Below are 24560 nucleotides of genomic sequence, written 5' to 3'. Positions count from 1 at the left end.
CTGACTGTATAGAGCTTTTCCATCTTTGGCTGCAAAGCACATAGTCAATCTGATTTCTGTGTTGACCGTCTGGTGATGTTCATGTGTAGAACCATCTCTAGGGTTGTTGAAAAAGAGTGTTTGCTATGAACATCAAATTCTCTTGACAAAATTCTGTCAGCCTGTGCCCCACTTCATTTTGTACTCCAAGGCCAAACTTGCCTGTTATTCCGGTTATCTTTTGGCTTCCTACTTTAGCATTCCAATCCCCCATGATGATAAGGACATCATTTTTTGATGTTAGTTCTATAACGTGCTGTAGGGCTTCAACCACCTCTTCAGCACTGGTGGTTGGGACATAGACTTGTACTACTGTGATATTGAATGGTTTGCCTTGGATTCAAACTGAGATCATTCTGTCATTTGGGGGATTGTATGCTAGTATTGCTTTTCCTACTCTTTTATTGACTTTTCAAACTACTAAAGAGAATTACAGAATTCTCTTTAATAAGATTTATTAAGGGGAAAGGGAAAGTGATAGAAGAATTCCAGCAAATTCTTATGAATTATTTTCAGTTTAGAATCAATGTATCTCAGTAAAGAATTTGGTGATGGTGATAAGAATCTTTTTTCAGGATTCCCATGACCTTGCATACGTCAAAAAAGATGTAGCTATCCTCACAGATAATAGGAACATTTGCAGATTACTGTTTACATAAGTCACTTGAATCTTTAGAAGCTAATGTCCCATAATCAATGAAATTAAAAGTAATAATAAAGCTTGGATAGTTCAGCAAGACAAAGCTGAAGCATAGCTACAAATCAACCAAAACATTTACAAGAAAGGATAAATGTTTGGAATGGCATTCACAGTCCCCTGAATTGAATATTACCGTATATACTTGAGTATAAGCCGAATTTTTCAGCCCACTTTTTGGGCTGAAAAATTCCACTTCGGCTTATACTCCAGTCAACAAAAAAAAACTTACCGAGGACTTGTGCGCGGCCGAGGCTTTGGTGCTTCCGGGATCGCGCGCACCTCTCCCAAGCCACCGCCGTCCGGAGACCTGCCGAAGTTTGGGGAGGTTTGGGGAGGTGCGCGCGCACCTCCCCAAACCTCCCCAAACGTCGGCAGGTCTCCGTTCCTCCGCGCCCTGCCTGCCTGCTTCTTTCCGCAGCGGAAAGAAGCAGGCAGGCAGGGCGCGGAGGAACGGAGACCTGCCGACGTTTGGGGAGGTTTGGGCGCCTCCCCAAACCTCCCCAAACGTCGCCGGGTCTCCGTTCCTCCGCGCCCTGCCTGCCTGCTTCTTTCCGCTGTGGAAAGAAGCAGGCAGGCAGGGCGCAGAGGAACGGAGACCTGCCGACGTTTGGGGAGGTTTGGGCGCCTCCCCAAACCTCCCCAAATGTCCGCTTCCTCGCTCCACGCTGCCATTCGGGGCCCGCGCGTTCCCCGGGCAAATCGCGGCGCCCAGCAGGCGAGGAAACACGCCCGCTCCAGTCGCCCCCCCTTCCCTCAGGAGACGCGAAGCAAGTGACCGCCCGGAGCTTACCGAGGACTTGCTTCGGTGCTTCCAGGATCGCGCGCACCTCCCCAAACCTCCCCAAACTTCGGCAGGTCTCCGGACGGCGGCGGCTTGGGAGAGGTGCGCGCGATCCTGGAAGCACCGAAGCAAGTCCTCGGTAAGCTCCGGGCGGTCACTTGCTTCGCGTCTCCTGAGGGAAGGGGGGGCGACTGGAGCGGGCGTGTTTCCTCGCCTGCTGGGCGCCGCGATTTGCCCGGGGAACGCGCAGGCCCCGAATGGCAGCGTGGAGCGAGGAAGCGGACAGCCAGGGCTTCCCCGAGAGCCGCGGCCACACAGGGTATTCCTGTGTATTCAGGCTTGCAAAATGGCGGATCGAGCCTCTGCTGGCAGCAGAGGCTTGCAGAACGGCAGATCGGCTTATACTCGAGTCAACAACTTTTTCCAGTTTTTGGGGGTGAAATTGGGGGTCTCGGCTTATACTCGAGTCGGCTTATACTCAAGTATATACGGTAATTTAAATTTATAGACCAATACAGGAGAACCAAGAATATTTCTGAACTTATAAGGATTCTGCAAGAAAAAGTGGAGAAAAAATTTCAAAAGAAAAAATTGATTTCTAATTACAAAATTTTTACATGCAACTATGTCAAAACTCAGTATCAGTAAATAGCACTAGTGTCTATGGCAATGCCATGTAACAATATGGATACTCAGTGGAATGTACTGTAATATAACCAGAGTCTAAACTATGCAATGTAGAACTAAATAACTATATGTTACTGGACAGCTTTCTGTGTAAACCTCAGGCTGTAAAGCTACTGATTAAAGATTGTCAAATCACCTTATTGTAGCAGAGGTGAAAAGAACAAATTTCAACACAGTCTTGAAAGATTGTTTAAAGAAGAATCTGGTTACATATTCACATTTCAAGGCATAGTTGAAGGGAATATAATCTTTATGGATGATAGTTTAGGAGAAGAATAGATGCAATATAAATACAAACTCAACACTCCCCTTGGAATGTCCTCTTAAGCAAAACATCTTTTTTATATATATTTTATTGGTTTTTAACTATAACAATCTCCAGTGCCTGATGTACAGTGTGTTGCCTTGGTTTATATTTTAACAAGAAAAAAAGGACAGTAATAATTAATTAACAGTCAATAATGATTAAATTTGATAATTCCATAATTAATATATTAATTAATAATACATTTCTTTGATCTTCCCTTCTCCCATTTGTATTTTCCTTCTTCAACTTTAGCCAAAATATAATTCTTAATATTTTCAATATATAAATAATTAGGTATAGGCATTTTTTATATTTATACAAATAATATAAATCTCTCTATATAACATTTTTTTCAGCTTATATTATTCTCATAACCATCATCTCATTAGTTCAGCATACATCCTATTTTTATAATTTTTGTTCGCTTAGGTTCTCTTATATTCAATCCTTGGTGGAGCAGTGGGCTAATGCCTCCTTAAGTAACACCAGCTGCCTGCAATTAGTGCAGGTTCGCATCCCACCAGGCTCAAGGTTGACTCAGCCTTCCATCCTTCCGAGGTAGGTAAAATGAGGACCCAGATTGTTGGGGGCAATTAAGCTGACTTTGTAATAATGCCGCTTGGGGGTGTGTGAAAGCCCTAATAAGCAGGCATATACATAGAATGAAGGCTACTGCTAAGCTTGTAAGCCGCCCTGAGTCTTCGGAGAAGGGCGGGATATAAATGGAATTAAAATAAATAAATAAAAAAAATTCTTATCAGTCATAATTTCTTCATATTAGTCATCTCACTCTCTAAATTTTCCCATTTAGGTACATCATCCCAATATTTTATGTCATGAATTAAAAAAATACCATACTTTTTATCTGTCTTATAGTATCTAGATATAACATCCTTTTTAATCATTTATATTTTACTTATATATTAATAAAAGTTATATCAACCTATTATTTTAACATTTAATATATTATAAAACATACTATATTACTTAAATCTCATTATCCTTCTTGTTATAAAGCCCCTTTATGTTTGAAATTCTGTTCTTTTAGCCATATTCAAACAAATGTTTATTCACATAATAGTCCATTTGGTAGGGCAAGTCAAATCTCTTGTATCTGTCTCTGATCTTCTTTTGCCAAGTAATTTTCCAAGTTGATGTAATCCGCTTACCCAACAGTTTCTGTATTTTTACAAATGTTGTTGGGAATACAAAAGATGAAGTAAGTAAGATAAATTCTTTCTGTCCCCCAAACTTTAATAGTTCTCCTAATAATCCCATTTTTCTTATTATATCAGAACTTTGTAGATTTTTTCCTGTTTGTGTCAAATTGTAATTCTTTTCCTTTGTTATTTCATCAATTTGATTATACTCTTCTAGTTTGTAATCTGCTACCTGATTTGTTTGTTCCTTTGTTATTGTTTCCTGGGTATTTTTTAATTGTAGATTTAGATTGGAAATTGTTTCAAATTTCGTCGTGATTTCAATCTATTGTCATTTGTATTTGTCCTAACATTACATATATTTCCTCCAGGAAAGTATTTATCTTGCCTTGAAGTATTGCTTCTGGAGGCCCTTGATTTTCCAGGCTAAGTCCTTCAGGAGAAAATATTGAATGTGGCATCCTGTCATTTTTTGATATGTATATTATATCCATGTTGTCTCCCCTCTTCAAATAATCTGTCATCAATGTTTTAATTCAAAAGTCAATTTATCAGTCAAAATTACAGATTCAGTATATTAAGCCACTTTAAATCCTTCCTGCAAATTCTCCTCTAAAAGATTAGCCAAAAAGCCGAAGTTTTTCCCCCATAAACAGTTCTTAGGTTTAAGCAACAGTTCAGGTGTTGTTTTTTTTCTTTCAAACACTTTTTAATCTTATAGCTGGCTCTTTCTTTGTTCCCAGGTGTCATCAAGGTTATTTGCAGTTCAAAGGAACAACTTTTTCTTTGTTTCTGGGCATTCTGCCAATTTCTGAGTCCTTATTGTTAGTGTTCTATCCTCTGATTCTCCACTAGATGTCAGCAGTTATTTCTTTTTTCAGTTTTTCTTTCCATCAAAAAGTTATTTTTGTTATATATTTTTATAATTCCATCAGAAAATTTTTAGAGTATAATCTTGACAGTTTTTTGGTTCCTAGATTTGTTCAGACTGAAATATTTTAAATCAAGTTTTAGTATATGTCTTTCAACCTTTTATGTTAATGCACCGCTTCCGTCTATAAGGGAATGGGGATCTAGTCCCCTCCCTTCACTTCTGGAGGTTTTCTGGCCTTGAGGATCTTTTCAATGATTTAAATAGTAGATAGAAGAAAGAACATCAGTACTATCACCAATTCCAAGCACACTGTTCACCAATGTTCAAGTTCGTGGTCTGGGACTTCGGCTGCAAGCAACTTGGGCTACACGCTGATCTCACACTAGCCTTTCTCCTGTCGGGTTCAGAGGGCTTTCCCCAGATCAAAGGAAGTGATTGCCATCACTTCATGATTGACGGGGTGCCCCTCCTTCACAGTCACCTCTCCGGGGCAACTTCAGACCCATCTAGGGTCCCCCAAGCAGGAAGAAACTAGCTGTGGGGAGCAGAGATCCTCTCTCGCAGCCATGCACTGCAGATGCAAAAACTGGAAGCCTAAAACATCTTGACATATGTAAGCTTCATTACCCCTCTTATCCTCATTTTCTTTTACCTTCCACACAGGGGAATATGTTCACAATTATATGTAGTGATATATTCTGGCTTTCTTTCATAATTTATAATATGACATCTATGGAAATTTTCATAATATAATCTTGAGTCATAATTTAATATTCATTATCAAAAAACTCTCTAGATAAAAGCTACAGTTGATAGAGCAGCTGTAGGAGAATAAAACGATAGACATTTGTCATCCTTTCATCATCTAAAAACTGTTTTCCTTCTAAAAGCTGATCTTCTTTGCTAACAATCGAATGTTTTACTGTGTGTAAAGATCAGCAAAGAAAAATAATGCTACTTCAGTTTCACCTATATAATGGTGAAACTGTAGTAGCATTATTTTTTCATTATATAAAGTTATACACATTTTATGCAAATCTTTTAAGATTAATCTATGAGACATATTTTTCCTTCCATTTGACACTATGTCTCAAGCTTTTGGTAACAGAAAGCAAGATTCTCACAAAACCTTTTTTAAATTTATTGAAAGGAAAAGAGATTAGGTTATGGAAAAAATTATACAACTGGATACTTGCATTTTAACACACAATTTTATCTTTAATCGTCTTGTTAACATTTGTTGGATGGACAAGAGAGATCCTAACTGTTTTTGGATAACAGGAGAATGTGCAACTGTTCTGAGCCAATAGTGTATTACAAAATGTTATCTAATATCCCAAGCTCTGAGAAGCCTCTAACATTGTTGTACTTGAAATACAGATGGAGAAGAAGAAAAAAAGAATTTCTCCTCTAAGAATGGTGCATACTTATCATTTCAAAAAGGTAACAGAGGAAAACCTATTCGGTCGAAAGGACAGTCTGAAGTTTAATTTCTTAGGTCTGCCTCTCAGAATTGTTGCCAGAATCACTGGACAATTCCACACACAATTTTTTGCCTTTGCTGCCAAACCACCAATTTGCTCAGTAGCCACATTATCCAGCATTCCCTCTTCATATCACTGCTTTAACAGATCTGCCAAACCTCAACATATAACAGAAAATAGAGTATGAGATGCATTCTTACCTCCCCATTAAGGATAGCTGTATCTTGAGTCCTGTCTATTCCTGGGTGTGCAGGAGGCAAAGCTACAGGCTTTATTGCAATCAACTGTACAGATCCAGAAGATGTGTCAAAGGGATCAATGGCAGATTTGGTCACATTATCAAACAGCATACTTCCATCCTCTTCATCACTTAAAGGCACTAAAATAAGTTAAAATTTAGTCAGTATATTACTTTAGCATTTTGCTTATGGAGCAGTGTGGGGAAAAGTAACAGTGAACTATGCTAAATACACTAAACTGGAAAGCTAATTCTTCTAACTAGAATCACCACAGAAATGAAAACTATAAAATCTACAGTATGCTGATCATCTGATCTACAGTATGCTGATGATACCCAACTCTATATTTCCATTCTTGGTAACCCAAGTGATGCTGTGGGTGCAGTGGCTACAGACTATGGGGGTCAGGATGGAGGACAATAGGCTTTGATTGAACCCTGGCAAGACTGAATGGCTTTGGGTACATGGGGATGTGAGATCTGGGACTTTGTCATCATAGACTCTGGATGGGGTGGCATTGCCCCGGACAGATCTGATCTGCAACCTGGGGGTTTCTCCTGGATTTCTGCTTGAGGAGCAGGTGACAACAGCATATAGGAGAGCCTTTGCACAACTCTGTGTTATGTTCCAATTGCAGTCTTTCCTGGATCAGGAGTCCCCGTGCTCAGTAGTTCAGGCCTTAATCATCTAAAGGTTGGACTATTGTAATGTGCTCTACATTGGGCTACACTTGAAGAGCATTTGGAAGCTACGGCTGGTGCAAAGTGTGGCACCACAGGCAGTTCTTGGGGCCCAAGAATGGCTTGTGTAACATCCCTGCTCCGTGAGCTGCATAGTTGCTGGTCTGCTTCCAGGTGAAATTCAAGATGTTGGTGATCACCTTTAAAGCCCTTCATGGCATAGGTGCAGGCCACTTGAAGGACCATCTCATCCAACTGGGATTGGCCTGTCCGACTCATGCTGATAGAGGCTCCATCCTATGGCTCCAGTTATTCTGACTGGCAGCGTCCAGCAGAAGGACCTTCTCTGCTGTTGCATCTGCTCACCAGAATTTCTTGCTCCCAGATGTGAAGTTGGCCCAACCCTCATATTCTTTCCTAAGGGCCTATAGCTCTGCCAGTTGGCTTGGAGTCCCAAGGGGTAAACAGCATAGTGGAGGTGGTTGATTGAGTAACAGCAGATCCCTTCTCCAAAGCTCAAGTAAGCATTTATTAGAAAATAGGATAGTTTACCTTATGTTTTAATGTATATAGATAAGATTTTTTTTACTGTAATCCACCCAGAGTTACCCTGTGGTAAGATGGACAGCCCATAAATTTAATAAATACATACATACATACATACATTTTATACACACATACACATATATACACATACAAGCATGCACACATGTCCACATGTATGTTTATAAAATGGCAATTCATTTTAAAATAAAGGACAATGAAACATACTACCATATTTTGTCAGATTGATGTATCAGAAATTACAAGAACAATCTGTAATAATTATAAGAACATTAATTGTCAAATGAAACCATGAAGTTTCAAGTTTCATGAAACCATGTTATCAGCAATAGTTGTTTTTTCAATGTAGCTGGGGAGTGTCTCACCCAAATTTGTTCATGGATTTTTAAATCATAACAAGACTAAGATTATTTATTCTTTATTAAATTAATCTCTCATTTTTGTTAGTAAATGCACACTCCCTTTATTAGTTTACATCGTGCTCCCCCTTCCTACTTTCCTCATAATAACAATCTTGTGATGTGGGTTGAGCTGAGAGAGTGTGGCTGGCCCAAAGTCACCTGTTGCCTTCCACGCTAAGAGAGAACTAGAATTCATGGCTTCCCCGTTGCCAGTCCAGCATCTTTATCACCACATCAAACATTTCAAAAACAAGGAAGTGGTTTGTTTATTTTATTTTTTTATTATTTTAATTCCATTTATATCCCGCCCTTCTCCGAAGACTCAGGGCGGCTTACAAGCTTAGCAGTAGCCTTCATTCTATGTATATGCCTGCTTATTAGGGCTTTCATACACCCCCCAAGCGGCATTATTACAAAGTCAGCTTAATTGCCCCCAACAAGCTGGGTCCTCATTTTACCTACCTCGGAAGGATGGAAGGCTGAGTCAATCTTGAGCCTGGTGGGATGCGAACCTGCACTAATTGCAGGCAGCTGGTGTTACTTAAGGAGGCATTAGCCCACTGCTCCACCAAGGCTCATGTTGCTGCCTTTTTACAGGATGGTCTTCTAATTTTTTACTCTGAAATTACCTGGTGGGTTTTTTTGCATAAAATAAACCAGTTCAGTACACACACACACACACACACACACATTCTGAAATCTAAATATATAGAGTTTATAGTTGCAAATTCTCAAATACTTGTTCTGCAATTGTGGCTCTTCTGGTTCATTTTAAAATTGTATCAGATAAATTACCCAGGAGAGGAATATTCTCCTGTCTTCTGCAGTTTTCCATCTGCCTCAGATGAGCTAAGGTATAGATATCTGCAAAATGGATGCAGGGAAAGGAGCTAGATAAGTCCATTATTTTATGTTTAGTGCTTAAATAAGGATTCACAGCTTCCGTGCCACAAGGCAACATTTTTTCATTTTCCTTTCCTTCTGTTAAGAAGCTACCTGAAGCCAAAATGTACGGCATCTAATAAATAGCTTTATAATCAGAACAGCTAGAGTAGCAGCAGCAATTTTTTTTATAAATGCACTACTGTTACAATTTGCTGATAAGAGAGCTTCCTGAAAGTAGCATCATCCTTTGGATTCTGAAATTAGGGTAAATGTAAATACTAATACATTGTGTTAATAAATATGTCAAAAACTCATTATTTTCTACCTTAAAGCCATGTAGGCAAAATAACAGCATTATAAACATCAAAGATGCTATATGCAGAAATCAAGATGGATTGGAACATAGCAAATGAATTATTTCTCATTTATTTTATTTTATTTGTACTGGAAGTTCTTGATGATGCGATAAGTGAGCGTAATCAGACTCTGGTGCAGTTTTTGTGAATTTACTGGAAAAGACATAGGTTTGAGTCCATCAAAATGACATCTTCAGTTTCCCATCATATATAAGATTTGATTTGATAATTCATGCTCCATGGAGACAGGACATCTCAGAATTCATTAGTAATTTGAATTATATTTATAACTGGTTTTGAGAAGAAATCATTCATATCTACAGAATGTGGTCTCTTGCAGATTGTGAAATTCACTTGCAAAGGATTATGGCAAATTTTCCTTGACGTTTAAAGCCACAGCTATTCAACCAAGCTGTACACTGTGATAAATATCATAAAGCTGAAGAAAGATCAGCATTGTCTTTATCTAAAGCTACTGTTTTACTCTTTGCTTGTAGATACCTCTACAACATCCTTTATATTCATTACATCCAACTTCCCTTTCCAAAGCTCAGGTAAGCATTTATTAGAAAATAGGATAGTTACTATAGAAACTGCAGTTCATTTAAAAAAAAAGATTCTGGATATTTGTACTGACATTCTTATGCTGCCAAGATTAATGATGTTTATAGGGAAGGAGTATTATGTGGGACTGCACAAAATTGCATGGAGACCACCTCATCCCACCTCCAACTTACAGAACAAACATTTGGAGTCCAAGGTACACAAGCTTATTTGAAGATAAAGGATGCTAAGTTGGAAAGGCAAGAAAACCCTCATGTAATTTTTTTTTCCTTTCAGGTTAGGGTTTGAAAATGCATGTTATGAACACAAATCAAGAACTAAGGTTTCTTCTTCAGGAAAGCTGTCACTGTCGTGATAATGTATCCAGCGATGCGAACAGTAAATAATACAGTAGTCCTTGAAGGACTGACTACTCATTTCTCCACATTCCAGCTGTTGCACCATCCCCAATGTCACATGATTGTGATTTGTGTGCCAGGCAACCATCTCACACTTCTGACAGTTGCAGTGTCCCAAAGGTTGCCTTATGACTATATCATGACCTTCCCTGAAAGCTTCCCACAAGCAAACTCTACGGGAAAACCAGTAGAGAAGATCACATATTGCTCCATAAAGTCCCCACCCCACCCCGTCAGCCTCCTTGTATGCTTGCTGACCTGTAGCCTGGTTCCCCTGACCTCCCTGACCAATGTGTACATATAAATACATTCATAAAATATATAGAATATGCATAAAATGGCAATTAAAAGAAGTTCAAGAGAAAGAGTGAAAGAGTGAGTGAAAGAGAAAGAAAGGAAGGGGAGAGTGATAAGTTTAAAGGTTTCAAGGAAATGCCATTTTATTGGACAATATTTGTTGTCTCATTCTAGTAGTGAGGCAGCTTTTGGCTACATTTTAGATAGTAGTGTTTTTAATGGTCTGCTAAAAGATAGGAGATGTACCATTGGTTATCTCTCTATTGGTCATCTGTCCCTGGGAATTCCTTTATGAGGGGCTGAATTACTACCTCACATAGGAGCAAAGTTGTTTGCAGAAGGGATTTCTTTTTGTATTTACCATCAATAACTATTGAAGTGTATATGTATTGAATCTAGCCAGAACAAAGGTTCTATGATGTCTATTGTTAAGAATGGACAATAATCGGCTGGTTTCATAGTAAAAGACAGTCTCAAAGGACTTATGTAGCTTTACTTATGTGGTTAATTTAACTTGCATTTGATGGAGTGGGTATTAGGTCACAAAAGTTCATACCATTCACCTTTAAGCTATCACAAAATTATATGAAAGTAACATAACTTACATAAATAAATAACTGGACGTCATATAAAACTATGTCCATAATCCTGTATTTTTTATAGCTTGTTTAAAATATTGATATACTAAAATAAAATACTTATCTAAGAAATTATACAACTAAATAATTATACTACAGGGATTGGTTCAGTCCAATTCTACATATCACAACAAATTGGAGATATGACACCTTGTGACATCCCCAATTTTAGGTACCGGTAAGTTCTTTTATTTATAAGTCTCACTAAATTCTTCTCAGTGCAACACTGAAGGAGCCTATTGCCCATCCATTTTTAAATAAGATAATAATGACACACAATGATGTCTGAATGTAAGATATCAAATGAAGTATCCTGTTCATACATTAGCTCATCTGTCTATTATATGAACTTGACAAGTCTTAGAAGCTTTGAAGACTACCATAATTAAACTCAGGAAAATGGGTATTATAGGATATCACACGGAAATGGAATACCATTAAAAATACTTTGGTAGGGAAATGATTACCCAATGACCCATGAAAAACTTTTTTCATAGTTAAACTGAAAAGGACAGAGTTTAAATTAGTTTCCCATTATTAAATCAAATTCCCAATCCTAATAACAAGTTCTACAGCTGGGCCTTTCTGCCTCTACTAGTTCTTCAAATGCATATTCCTTCATACACATGTTGTGTGTCTAAATTAGGAAGGTTTTAAGAAGATTAAAGCCTACCTTTAATAGTAACCATGAGATGTCACTTTCCTCTTAATCAGAAAAACAGGATTTAAAATTGGTTTGCTACTATGACAACCAATGAACCAGTCTTATATTTGATTTCCTAAATAAACCAATGTGAACAGTAAAGACCGTTTTCCTCATTTTCAAAGCCTGTTTCTTTTCTTAAGAGATAATACGTTTAATCCTTGCATTAAAAAGGTTGCTCAGCTAATCTGTCAGAATACCCATAAATTCATAGCCTTATTAGTTGTATTTATTTAAATCAGTTCTGGAAGTAAAATACTGCATCAACTAGCTCTGTTTGGATTGTTCCAATAGCTTGTTCTTATCATTTACTGTTCTAATATGAACATTATTTTCTGTGTATATTTAGAAAAAACACTTGCTTCAAAGGCAGGGAATATCATATATTTGGCACACTGAATATGTACAGATGGAATATGGCATGACACTCCGAAACTGAGCATAAGCTACTGACAGAAGCTACTGGTTTAGACTGAAAACACAATCAGTCTTCTGCATAACTGTCCCACATATTGAATGACCTGCTTAACGGTACCCTGAAAAAGTGAGTTCATCTGGTTTAACTAGAGGTGTCTAGGACTTGAACAAGATCTTCCTGGCTTGATGCCTTCTCTCAGCTCTGATGCCTTTTCTCAGTATTTGGTTCCATCTGTCTATAATTCACAACTAAAACTATACTCCAGTTCAGTTCTTCTGCAATAGGCAGAAGTGTTTTACTTCTATGCGACTTGCTTAATTTACTGAGGTTATAATGGGTTTCTCAAATTATCCTTTAGACTTTTATCAAGAAGAAAAGAGCATCTTTTTTATCTAGGTAGCTAACAGTAAAGTTAATAAAGATATCTTGGGAGAGTGTTAAAAATACTGTCTATAGCCAAATACGTAAAGCCACCATTATTCCTATTTTCTTGCCCCAAACTGCAAGGAAACCTGAGACAAGCAAACAAAAATTCATCCAAGTAGCTTAGCTTTTTAACTTTTCTAGGGGTTCTTGTAAGGCCTTTTTCTCTAAAAAGAGGACTGATTTCTAACCTTCATTATTTATGCTCACTAGGTATCTCTAACTTAATGAATGCGTGAATAAATCAATTCATCAGTGAAATAGGAACAAAAGCAGCTGTCATGAAGGAAACTTGGTAGCAGCTGGGAGAGGCAGAACCTGAGAAGGAAAAGGAGAAACTGCTACAAATAAAGACTTGCCCTTTCCTTCTATTTGCTGAGGAGTATTAGTTGCACTACCACTGAGCAAGTTGATTGCTAACTTCCTAATAAAATGTTTATAGTCACTGGGTTAAATTCAGGCTTAGCCTTCTCACAAGCAGATTTATATAATTTTTTTCCACTTTTTTAATGTTTGGTATTCAATCAACAATCACAAAGGCTGGAAAGACTGAACAAATATTGAATGTCATATGTCTGAATGGACCTGCAATTGCCTTTCTCTTTCTCTTGTTAAGAGATCATGCACTGTATTGGTTAGCAAAGTATTTCTTTTTGCAAGAGGGCTGAGTTTAGCCCGATAGAAATGCATTGAAATTATGCCTATAAGTCCAGTAAAAATTTGCACTGCACACTTGGTTTTTCAAAAGCATTTGTCAAAGTTCTTCTTCAAAAAATACTGAACAAATCCAGCTGCCACTGGGTTTATTGAGAAGTGTTCTTATAGATTGGCAACTTGTAACAAACAAAACAGAGACATAGGGGGAAAGTAGTTAATTTTAATACTGGCAAGATTTGCAAAGTGAGGCCACGTAAAGACTGGTATGCTTTTTAACTTGTACATAAATATCTGGCGTTGGGGTTTAGCAATGAAGTGGCCACGTTGCCTAATGATAAACTATTCAAAGTAGTAAAATTGAAATGATGAACTCCCAAAAGATCTCTCTAAAATTAGTAACAACCATCCTCTGCTACCATGTCAGGGAGTAAATCAAAAACTCCCTATCAGGGAGCGATGAACCGTGGTTCATTTGATGCATGATGAACATCAGGTAAAAATAAAGAAACCCCGAAGCATATATTCTACTATAAAACTTTTAATTACAAAGAAACTTGTAAAAACAAAAGAAGACTCATGCCTACATGTCTATCTCACCAGACAGCACAAAGGAAAAAAAAGAGAAAGTTTTGTTTTGGACATGAGCACACAGTAATAAATATAAAACCAAACAAAAAACCATGGCTGAACATGTGACACTCACCATGGTTACAATGATAACAATACAGCTTGCAAAGAAACAGACTGCAACAAGCTTACTGACAAAACACTAAAAACGCTGTGACAATGTCATTATAAAAAACTATGGTAATCATATACTTCAATTACTGTGTACATGTCTAGTCAATGCACCTTAAAAAATTGTAAGCGAGAAAAACATGCAAAAAAAAAGAAAAGAAACCAAAATGTTTATGGGTCAGGGCAGTTCTCCTAAAAGAGCAGTCCCCAACCTTTCCAGCTCAGCAGAGGCGGTGGGGTAGGAGAGGAGATGGTTTTGCACGCATGCGTGTACCACTTTCATAAATGCAGCTTGGTGTGCACCCACATGCCCACCACTTCCACAGCCTGGTTCTGAACAGCCTGCAGCCCAGCACTGGACCACAGACATGGGGTTGGGGATCCCTGCCTTAAAAGGAAAGATTACAGTTACTGAAGTTCTTTAACATAAGAAGGAGGATTAATGGGAATTTTGATAGTTTATAAAATTATGCATCGCCTAGATAATGTGGGTAGAGTGATTCAGGTTAATATATAACACATAAACTGAAATTTGCTATCAGTAGTTGTGACAATGGAAACCAATTTGGATGATATTAAATGAAGAATGGATGAGTTCCCAGGGGTGACTATTTAGTAAATAGTAATGACTATTTACTACCTCCTAAAACACAGACTGCATGGCTAAAATACTGATTACCAGGAAGTAACAATGGAAGGATCTATTGTTCTCCCATTCAGACTAGTAAACTCCTAAAATGCAGTTGGATGCTCTGACCCTTTAGAGCTCTTCTTATATATTAGCTATAAATATCTTACTCTCATGATTTCAATAGCTTTGCTATAAGTAAGTTTACAAGTGGATGCAACCTAATACAAAGGTTTTCTGGTTTAAATAAAAATCTCCTTGTGCATGAATTTCAGTAACAATAATCTGCATTGTAAAGATTGATCAGAATTACAGTGAGCATTGATCAAATGAAACATTACTACAATTTTATTTAAAATGCTATTTTTTGAGCTCTAAAAACAAAAACTAAATAAAAACATAAGCACACAGAAAACAACATATCTTTATAATATAGAACAAATAAGATGGCATTCTGGAATGATTCAAAAAAAGGATTTTTAAAACAGTCTTTTAGCATTAAAATATTGGAATGGAAAGTAACATGCAGGAGTTTTTTTTTCAGAAAATCTGTAAAAGACTTAAACTTTATGAGAATTGATACTAGAGATCACTTGCTTTGAATAATAAATATATATATCTGGTAATACAAAAATTTGTGGAGACTTTTCAGATAATTATAAATGTATAAATATATCATTTATACACAGATGTAAATGTTTATCCACCACACCATTAAACTGTTCATATTTAATAGTATCACTTTCAACCAATATATTGAGAAAAATATTCTATAATATAATGTAACTTTTCAATATCAAACAGTATGATGATCCTAAGATTTTTATATTAATTCAACTTTATACTGCTTCTCACATATACATTTAACGCAGAAGTTCTTTCTGCACATTTTTAAGAGAAGTTGAGAGATTTTCATCAGCAAGACATTTTTTTTACAATTTATTTTGAGTTTCAGACAAAAGAAGTAACACTTTACACAATCCGAACAACATCACATAGCACATTGAAAATTAATATCCAGTTGTCATTAAACATAGGTGGTAACTTAAATCAAAAAGCCTACTTCTCTTCTAAGGACCACGCAGAAAGACAGAACAAAAAGGACAATGTTTAAGAAAAAAAATAGCCTGCTACAATTTGAAGCCACAATTTTGATACTCAGTTAACAAAATTAAGGGACATTAACAAATTTGGCCCAATTAAAGCAACATCAAAATAGAAATGGAAAAGCATGTGTTATAAATCAAATTTAGATTCAGACCACACTGCCCTAGTTTTTCCTAATACACCAGGAAACGCAGCAATGATCAAAGTTGGAATAAAGACTGAGGTCATACTAAAGTGGTGGTCTACAAAACTCAAATAAGGCTTATAAACAAACAAAAAGAAAGAAAGAAAGAAAAAAGAAAAAGAAAAAGAGAGAGAAGTGTATGGCATTGATTCCAATTAACTGCAATATTATATTCAGCATTATATTTTCTAGAACAGGGTAGGCAACCTTGGCTCTTTTATGACTCGTGGACTTCAACTCCCAGAATTCCTGAGCCAGCCAGTCATAAAAGAGCCAAGGTTGCCTACCCTGTTCTAGGGTAATCTATCTCCATGGGAGAAAAGAAAGGTAAGTTAGTAGATCATTCACCAGAGTGCATTTCTCACCATTTCTTTTTCTTCCCTCCTCTTTTGTCACTTTCTGCTGTGCTGTTACTTTCTGTGGAGAGCCTCGGCCTGAATTGGGCTTTCCTGATTCGTTGCTGATGACAGAACCATTTTCACTCAGCGACCGGCTGCAAGTAACCATAGCAACAAGGAAGAAGACTAGGTTTTTCCTGCATATTTGTCATTTCAAGGTTATTGCATTTGCTTGGCCTGCATCACCGCCTATTCCAAGCTTGATTTTTACAGACAAATAAATATTTATAGCATGTTGCAATGAAGAAACATAAAAACAGCAGGAAGGCATCCATAGTATTTCCAGGGGAAGGGGTTGTTATAACAACCAGAAGTCAGACTACGCTTGGCTATCGTTTTCTTTGTAAGCTCACAATAATAAAGAGAAAATCTTGCAACAAAAAAGGCAAAGTTTTTTTCTCTCGCACAGAGGCCATTAAATAAATAATTCTCAATACATGCATCTTTATTCTAACATTGGTTTAGCATATTGCTTCAGACTCATTCCATGCCTTTTTATACAATCAGAAGAGAAATGAGTATTTTCCAGTAGGAAATTCATCTTTAGCCATATTTCAAAAACAGCACTAGGATAAAGGGCACTATAATAATCTAAAATGTTTAATACTCTCTGGAAAGAGGGAGAAATCTTATATCTTTTAACCACTGAAAGATTTCCTTTTGTGAATGTATAACGAAAAGATATTCAGAGGTGGATTCATATTCACTATTCAGTTTCACAGTCTGTGTAAATGTTATGCACACATTTTAAAACAGTAAAGCAAACAGCAGAGCACAGCTGGTTTAATAGTCAAATCTGCAAGAAAATGGGAACTATCTACTTACATTTTAAAAAATATCCCTAAACCAACCATCACACTCCCTATGCCTTACTAAAGCAAGCCATGATTATTAGCTCTATTTTGAATAGAATTTATTTCACTCATTCTTATTTGGAACAGTTCATCCAATGTCCAGGTGTAAGCATAGAATGAACAGGTCTAAGCATAACAGCGAAATAGTTAGCTGGAGATGAAGTCAACATTTGTAATTTCTTCTATGTCACTGTGCACAAATCAGGTGAACAAATCTAAGTCATGCATAGAATGGCATATATTTATCTCTGAAACTGAGATGCTTCAAAGAAATATCAATTGACAACTCACAACATTACTCTCACTATTCTTTACCCTTGTTCTGCTGAGATTGTAATTGGGGGGAAAAACAGAATACATTTTGTCTGATGTATTCTATGCTCTGATTTTCCCAACGAAGAAAACTAAGGAAATTAAACTCTCTTATAATCTTAAAACATATATCTGTTCCTATTGTATTCCAAGGTATACTGTGTTGTAGCTGGGTACATGCATGAGAGTAGTCCTTTGTTAACTGTGTCCACATGTAAGACAGACCTAACAACCTTCCAGTCTTAAGGCTTTCTTTCTAGTTTCTTGCTTCTAAAAATGCATGGTTTTGATACCTGGGTTTTTGTATGTTTGTTTTGTTATTAATGATCTTTAGTTTCAGACTCTATGGTAAACTATACAGCATGATCTGTATATAATTTGGACAAAGAACGTGCAAATAAGTTATGTGAGGAATATAGTGATCATTCAAAGTAAACCAGTTAAGTACGGAATTTTAGTTTGTTCCTTGTGCAAACGATATAAATGTATTGGACTCGTCCTTCCAAACAGATTATTTTTACTTTCTTATACAGATTGTTTTGAGCTCAAAAATACTTAGAAAATGGTTAAAACAGACATCTCTGAATTAGAAGCAACTGTTTTGGATGCAAAAGAAAGCATGCCGATTTTGAAATTGTTTGAATTCCAATTGTTCATCCCCAAGACATAATTACTGTCACAATATATGATGGTATTGGATTCTACATTTTAATTTTAGAACAACTGCACAATATGATTATGATACACGTGCTAACATTTCGAGGTCTGTTTTGCATGATTTTTCAGGCTACAGCATCACTTATGCTGGGAGATGTACTTCAGCAATATCTGGGATGTACAAGTTCCCTATCCCTGACATACATTGAGAGACTTGTCACAGGAGGGGAAAAAAGCAGTTCTTAAAGGGCACCATCCAGTTTGGGTTTTAAAAACAAACCTAGTTCATATCTAAAATTGTGCCAGGATATTAACCATTGAATGATATACTCCATTCCAAAGAGCAATTTAGCAGCTATAACATGAACTAATTAAAGTTCTATGAATAATGCATTATGGTAGTAATTTCTAGAAATATTAGAAATTGAGTAGCAACTGCCTACTTGTCTTTAAAGAAACTATGAACCAGTTTCTTTAAAGCACCTATAATTCCATTCAGAACAGGCTGAATAGGTTTCACATGTGCAGATATTGCAACAATGCATTATTTTATCACCCTTTTTTCTTAATATTTTTTAAAAAAATCCTAAGTATTCAAAACTATATTGTACCACAGAGGTTTGAGCAGATTTTGTGTGTGTGAAAAGACTACAATTATAAGCACAGAAACAATTACAAAAATCTGTCAACTATCTAAGTCCTAGTCTTTCTGCTGATATTGCTGACCTCTTTCTTGTGTCATTGGACTTGGCAGTTTTTGCTGTGCTCCCATCCTGAACGATTTCCCTTTCCTGGGATGCAGGAACATCTCTCACTGGAAGAGGCAAGACTACTGTCTCTTGGGTGACGGGCAAAACATCATCTTCAGTCCCTTGTTGGCCTAAATGTTGCTTGGCGTAGTCAAAGCCTTGAACTGGCTGGAAAAAAAAAGTGGGCAATTTGCATCAATGATATACATTGCATGTATCTAAAAGTGATGAAAATCTATACTTAAATGTAGAATTGGTATTCATTTTTAAGTATTTTAAGCCTGTACTTTACTTAAAACTATATTCTTTCCACAAAATAGAACATCTACTGTTTAAACAAAATAATATTACTCCAATTTCATGCCTCCTTTTTCGGCCTGGTGTGACTGATGTGGTTTAACTTCTTAGCATCCCTAACATCCTCATATGAGTTTCAGTTAAACAGCAACAAAGGCAAGAGAGATTCCAAGAACAGTGATCGTTAAATAAAGAAAACAATGGCAACAACAAGTGAGCATTTGCAAAGCATCACAGGATGATATTTGATCTGGCACTATTTTACTTTTAAACAGATACTGACTTAATGGACTGAAATCAATAAAAAGATTAAGGCAAGCAAAAAATACTGTTTTGAAATATTAATCTTATAAACTGCAAAATAGAAACCAGTATTTCACACTTTTTAACTACATCTTGGAACATATCCATTTTTAAACTTTACCAATGGGACACAATTGTCTGTTATCCACAATACCATCTGCTTCGTGTAAATATTAACTATTCTTATGACAATAAATTACATAACAGATGCATTAAACATTACACAAGTATACCGGTTCTAAAATAATAGTTTAAACTAAACATTTACAGTTTGCAACTCATGGTTTAAAGCAAATGGAAGCAGAATTCTTATTTCATTTTTTTCAGATCAAATATTCATCTGCCATTATCACATATCTTACATCTGAGCAAAAGGAAGATAATTTAAGTAATTAGCTTAAGTTTTATGGCTTTCCCTTTGGTATTATAGAGAGATGTTCTCAGGTAGGAAGACAGTTTCACAAAATGGATGTAAAGTAGATCCAAAGGGTAGCACTATAACATCCAATGTCCAAATATATTGTCATATATTTGGGATTGGAGTGGGGGGGAAATTAGGATTCCTTAACAACCAGTGCCAGAACTATAAAGGTATATAACTTGAGTGGGAAACTTCTTCCCTTTTCATTAGTAATTAATATGGTTGGACCAGGATAAGTAGCTGTGTGTGCAGCAGTAAGATGGGGTAATCCTGGAACTAGTTCTGAAAAGAAAGCAGAAAGCTGGTTTTGCTGTAGGTCTACAATCCACTAGCACTCCAATTGTGCAACAAAAATCAACTGAAATAATACTATGAATCTGTACAGTCAGCTTATGTATAATATGTATGTGAATATAAACTTTAGAACACAAAAACAATTTCCTTCTACAGAAACTGAAGTGTGAGTAAGTATTAGCACCTTTGAAACTTGTCACTATTCATACATGGGTAAGATTACTTAACCACAATAGAAAATCCCTATTTCTATGTGACACAAAATAAATCTGGAAACAAAAACAGGAAAACATCCATTACTATTTAATCAATCAAAAGGAATAGAAGGAGAAATAGAAATATTATTAGCATCATCTCTTCTTCCTCAGTCAATTAGCAATAGCAACAACACTTAGACTTATATACTGCTTCACAGTGTTTTACAGACCTCTCTAAGTGGTTTACAGAGTCAGCATATTACGCCCAACAATCTGGGTCCTCATTTTACCAACCTCGGAAGGATGGAAAGCTGAGTCAACCTTGAGCTGGTCAGAATCGAACTGCTGACAGTCAGCAGAATTTAATTTAATTTAATTTTAATTTATTAATATTTCTATACCGCCCTTCTCCCGAAGGACTCAGGGCAGTGTACAGGGCAAGAATAAAAAACATAAAGTTACAAAAATTAAAAAGTAATTAAATACATGCCCATAAAAAACAATAAATACATTAATAAAACCCCCAATAAAATGGTAATAAAAAACCCCACCAATCCCACCCTCAGGCCAGGCCGGCTTGTTCGAACAGGTATGTTTTCAGATCGCGGCGAAAGGAGCGAAGATCGGGCGCCATCCGGAGCTCAACCGGTAACTGGTTCCATAACTCCGGGGCGCCCACAGAGAAAGATCTCCCCCTGGGGGCCACCAATCTACATTCTACAATCTACATTAGCCTGCAATACTGCATTCTAACCACTTCAGCACCACAGCTCTTCTGATTAATTAATGTTTATAGGGCCAATAAGGTCTGACACTGATGGTTCTATATTGAATGAAACCAGCAATGGTTTCAATTTATTTTTTATCACAAGCACAACTTCTCCACTGAACCCAAACATCCTTTTTAAAAAAGCTTGATATCGCAATGTTCAAAAAGTTGGTTCATAAAAACTTTACTTTTTCTCCAACCTGAAATTATTCATTACTTTCTTGAAATAAACAGTTGGAGCCACCTATACACAAATCACCCATGCACCTATCATCTATATACCTGTACCCAAATTACATCTATAACTTTAAGGTTTTTTTTTCTTTCAAAGAAAAACATAATAGATTGAATAAGTACAGGTAAACTTTCTCATCCTTTCTCAATTCTTGTCAGACATGTTTTGTTTTTTAAAAAATATAAACAAGAAGTGTCAAGTCAATAATCAATTAATTATCAAAATGTTATCATACATGAAATTTTTATTTTATTTTACTTCTACCCTGCTGCAATCAAACAACTCTTGGCAGTTTATAAATTATATAAAGAAAAGTTAAACAACCATGGCAGGTTAAAACCACTCAAAATAAAAAGAGCAATTAGGGTGATAACCCTATCAATCTCACAAAGGCTCAAGATAAATCCTCCAAAATAACCTTTGTTTTTAATTTTCAGAAAAACTGACAAGGAGGATGCCAGCCTGATCCCCATCAGGTGCCTAGTATAAAGCATCATGCCTTCCATACAAAAGAAGCTGTATCTAATCTTAGTCTTGTAAACCTCTTAGAAATGTGAGATTCCAGGAGGTTTCTCCCTAGCTGTTCCGATTGGTTGGGCTGATGCTGGTTGAAAGTATCCAGATGCATGCCATAAATCAGGGGTGTCAAACTGAATTTCATTGAGGGCCGCATCAGCATTGCAGTTGCCCTCAGGGGGCCGGGTGGGTATGGCCAGGGTGGGCGTGGCCTACTGGGTGGGCATGGCTAGAGTGCATATGGCCTACTGGGTGGGCGTGGCCAGCTCTACATCGTTCGCATCAAGGGTGCCTATGGGGGCCTGGGCAGGAGTGGGAAAGATCTGAGGGTCTCTGGCAGAAGGAGGGTCTCTGGGCCAGGGCCAAGGCAGTGGGGGCCGTTCCCTCACTGTTTCCAGGATGGCGTCGCGGGCCACATGAAACCACTTCACGGGCCGCATTCGGCCCCCGGGCCTTGTGTTTGACATGTCTGCCATAAATGAATATGTAGGTCAATATCTGTATCTTAAATTTTACCTGGAAACTAACTGATAGCCTGTGCATAGCCTGAAAAATCTCAGCCATAAACACCAATAAAAATGTAGACCACCACATTCTGGTCCAGTTGCAGATTCTGGACCAGTTGCAGACTGCAAGAACATCTTTTAAGGGGCAGCTTCATGAAAATTCATTGCAATACGTAAAATAGGTGTTAATACAACATTAATTACTGTAGATGAGTCCTCTCGCCTCAGGTAGAGCTGCAACTGGCACACTAATCATAATTTCTGGCCACACCTCCACCTGCCGATAAACAGGAACTGTGAATTCTCTAGGATAGGGAACTGCTCCTTATGTAGAAAATTTATAGGGAGAATTCCCTTTCCTCCCATCCCTCCAAATTCATTAATCCCATTTGGTCTGATTTTTGGCTCAACATTAAAATCTACACAGCCTATAAAACTGAACTAGAGTTACATTATCATTTTCTGGTATACAGATTTATAATCAGGATGCAATATGTACTAAAAGGTTCTCAGTTTGGAATCTCTATGTATATATTCACCAAGGTTGTAAGGGTACTAAGATGCTGACAGGGCTTTACTGCTCTGGAACTATAGAAGGAATTTGCTACATTAATCTGTGTAACTAGATAGCAAAATAAGGCCTATAGTTTGGTTAGAACTGAAACTACCCAATTCAGAGCTAGATATCTAATGGCAACTTGAACATTGCACAAGAATTGGCTTGCGTAGCCCTCTCATTAGATTTGCTTGGAAGGACTATCACCAGCATGCCCTTGATTCAAACTGACTGATCAGTTATATGCAGGGGTGGGATTCAGCTGTTTTGCACCAGTTCAGTAGAACCAATAGCTAATTTTCTGAGTTGAGTGAACCGGCTGAATCCCACTACTGGAAGTGCCCACTGAAGCCCTAGCCCTTTTTCACAAGGCCCAGAACGGCCCTCCGGAAGTGCACGGACACCGCTCCCGGAAGTTCATTCTGGGCCTGGCAGGCCCAGGCCCAGAACAGACTTCTGGAAGCAGCGTCTACACAGAGAACTGATTGTTCACATATTTGAATCCCACCACTAGTTATGTGCCATCAAGTTGGTATTGTCTCAGAGAGGCAATACAGTAGTCCTTGACTTATGACAGTTGAGCCCCAAAATTTTGTTGCTAAATGACAGTTGTTAAATTAGTTTTGTCCCATTTTACAACCTTTCTTGCCACAGTTGTTAAGTGAATCACTGCAGTTGTTAATATAATGTAACACTGTTGTTAAGCAAATCTGGCTTCCCCTTTGACTTTTGCTTGGCAAAAGGTTGTAAAGGGTGATCATAACATAACCCTGGGACACTGCAACTGTCATAAATATGAACCAGTTGCCAAGCATCAGAAATTTAGTCATATGACCTTGGGAATGCTGCAACAGTCTTAAGGGTGAAAAACGATCATATGTCACTTTTTGCAGTGCTGTTGTAACTTTGAATAGTCTCTAAGTGAATCATTGTAAGTCAAGGACTACCTGTACCTGTACAGATAAACCTTCTCCAGGAGGATCTGTCCCCAACTTGGCACTTCTAACAATGCATCCATTTCCACTATAATTGAGTCTACTTAAGGCATGCAAGAAACTGGACTGCGCAAAGAAGTGAAGCTCCATCCGTGGGATACAGGCAGTAGACAAAACCATGCTTCCTTCGGTCTGTGGAAAAACCTCTCTCCACAGAATCGGTCCCTGGTGCCCAAAAGGTTGGAGGCCACTCTAATAGACTTTTCAATGGATAGGTATTTCCACAATGTGTTCAAAATATGATAATTTAAGCCTATTGATTTGTCTCTCAAGAACATTGGATTAATTAATTACGTGATCCATTTATTTGTTTTCTTGGCTATCCATAGTATTCTCAGGAGTCTTGTCCAACTCCAAAGTTCAAATGCATCAATACTCTTTCTTATCCTACTTCTTTAATTTTCATTTCCAGAGTGTCCCAGGGAAAACAATTGCCTGCATAGTTCTAATCTTTGTAGCTATAAATGCATCATAACATCTGAAAAGATATCCAGATAAAGACCTTCAGTGCTAACCTACCATGTGCTATTCTGTGACATGTTTCTTGACTCCTTAAAAAGGTAATGGTTCCCCCGCACATGCGTGCTAG

General features: G+C 37.3%; 1 protein-coding gene across 1 annotated transcript in view; it reads right to left on the bottom strand.

The window, feature by feature from the left end:
• The window catches only part of KIAA1549L (KIAA1549 like), a gene marked incomplete at its 5' end in the record, with an annotated part of 179326 nt that overhangs the window by 43058 nt on the left and 111708 nt on the right, over positions 1-24560 (bottom strand). The window contains 3 exons of the mRNA XM_081329331.1: positions 6233-6411; positions 16278-16405; positions 18860-19050. Coding sequence (XP_081185457.1) covers positions 6233-6411; positions 16278-16405; positions 18860-19050 — 498 coding nt within the window. The remainder of the gene's footprint in view (positions 1-6232; positions 6412-16277; positions 16406-18859; positions 19051-24560) is intronic.

The sequence above is a fragment of the Vipera berus genome (genome assembly GCF_964194415.1).
Source record: "Vipera berus genome assembly, chromosome: 1".
Classification (NCBI taxonomy): domain Eukaryota; kingdom Metazoa; phylum Chordata; class Lepidosauria; order Squamata; family Viperidae; genus Vipera; species Vipera berus.
The sequence above is the reverse complement of the archived record's forward strand: the minus strand, read 5'-3'. Positions and strand labels throughout refer to the sequence as shown.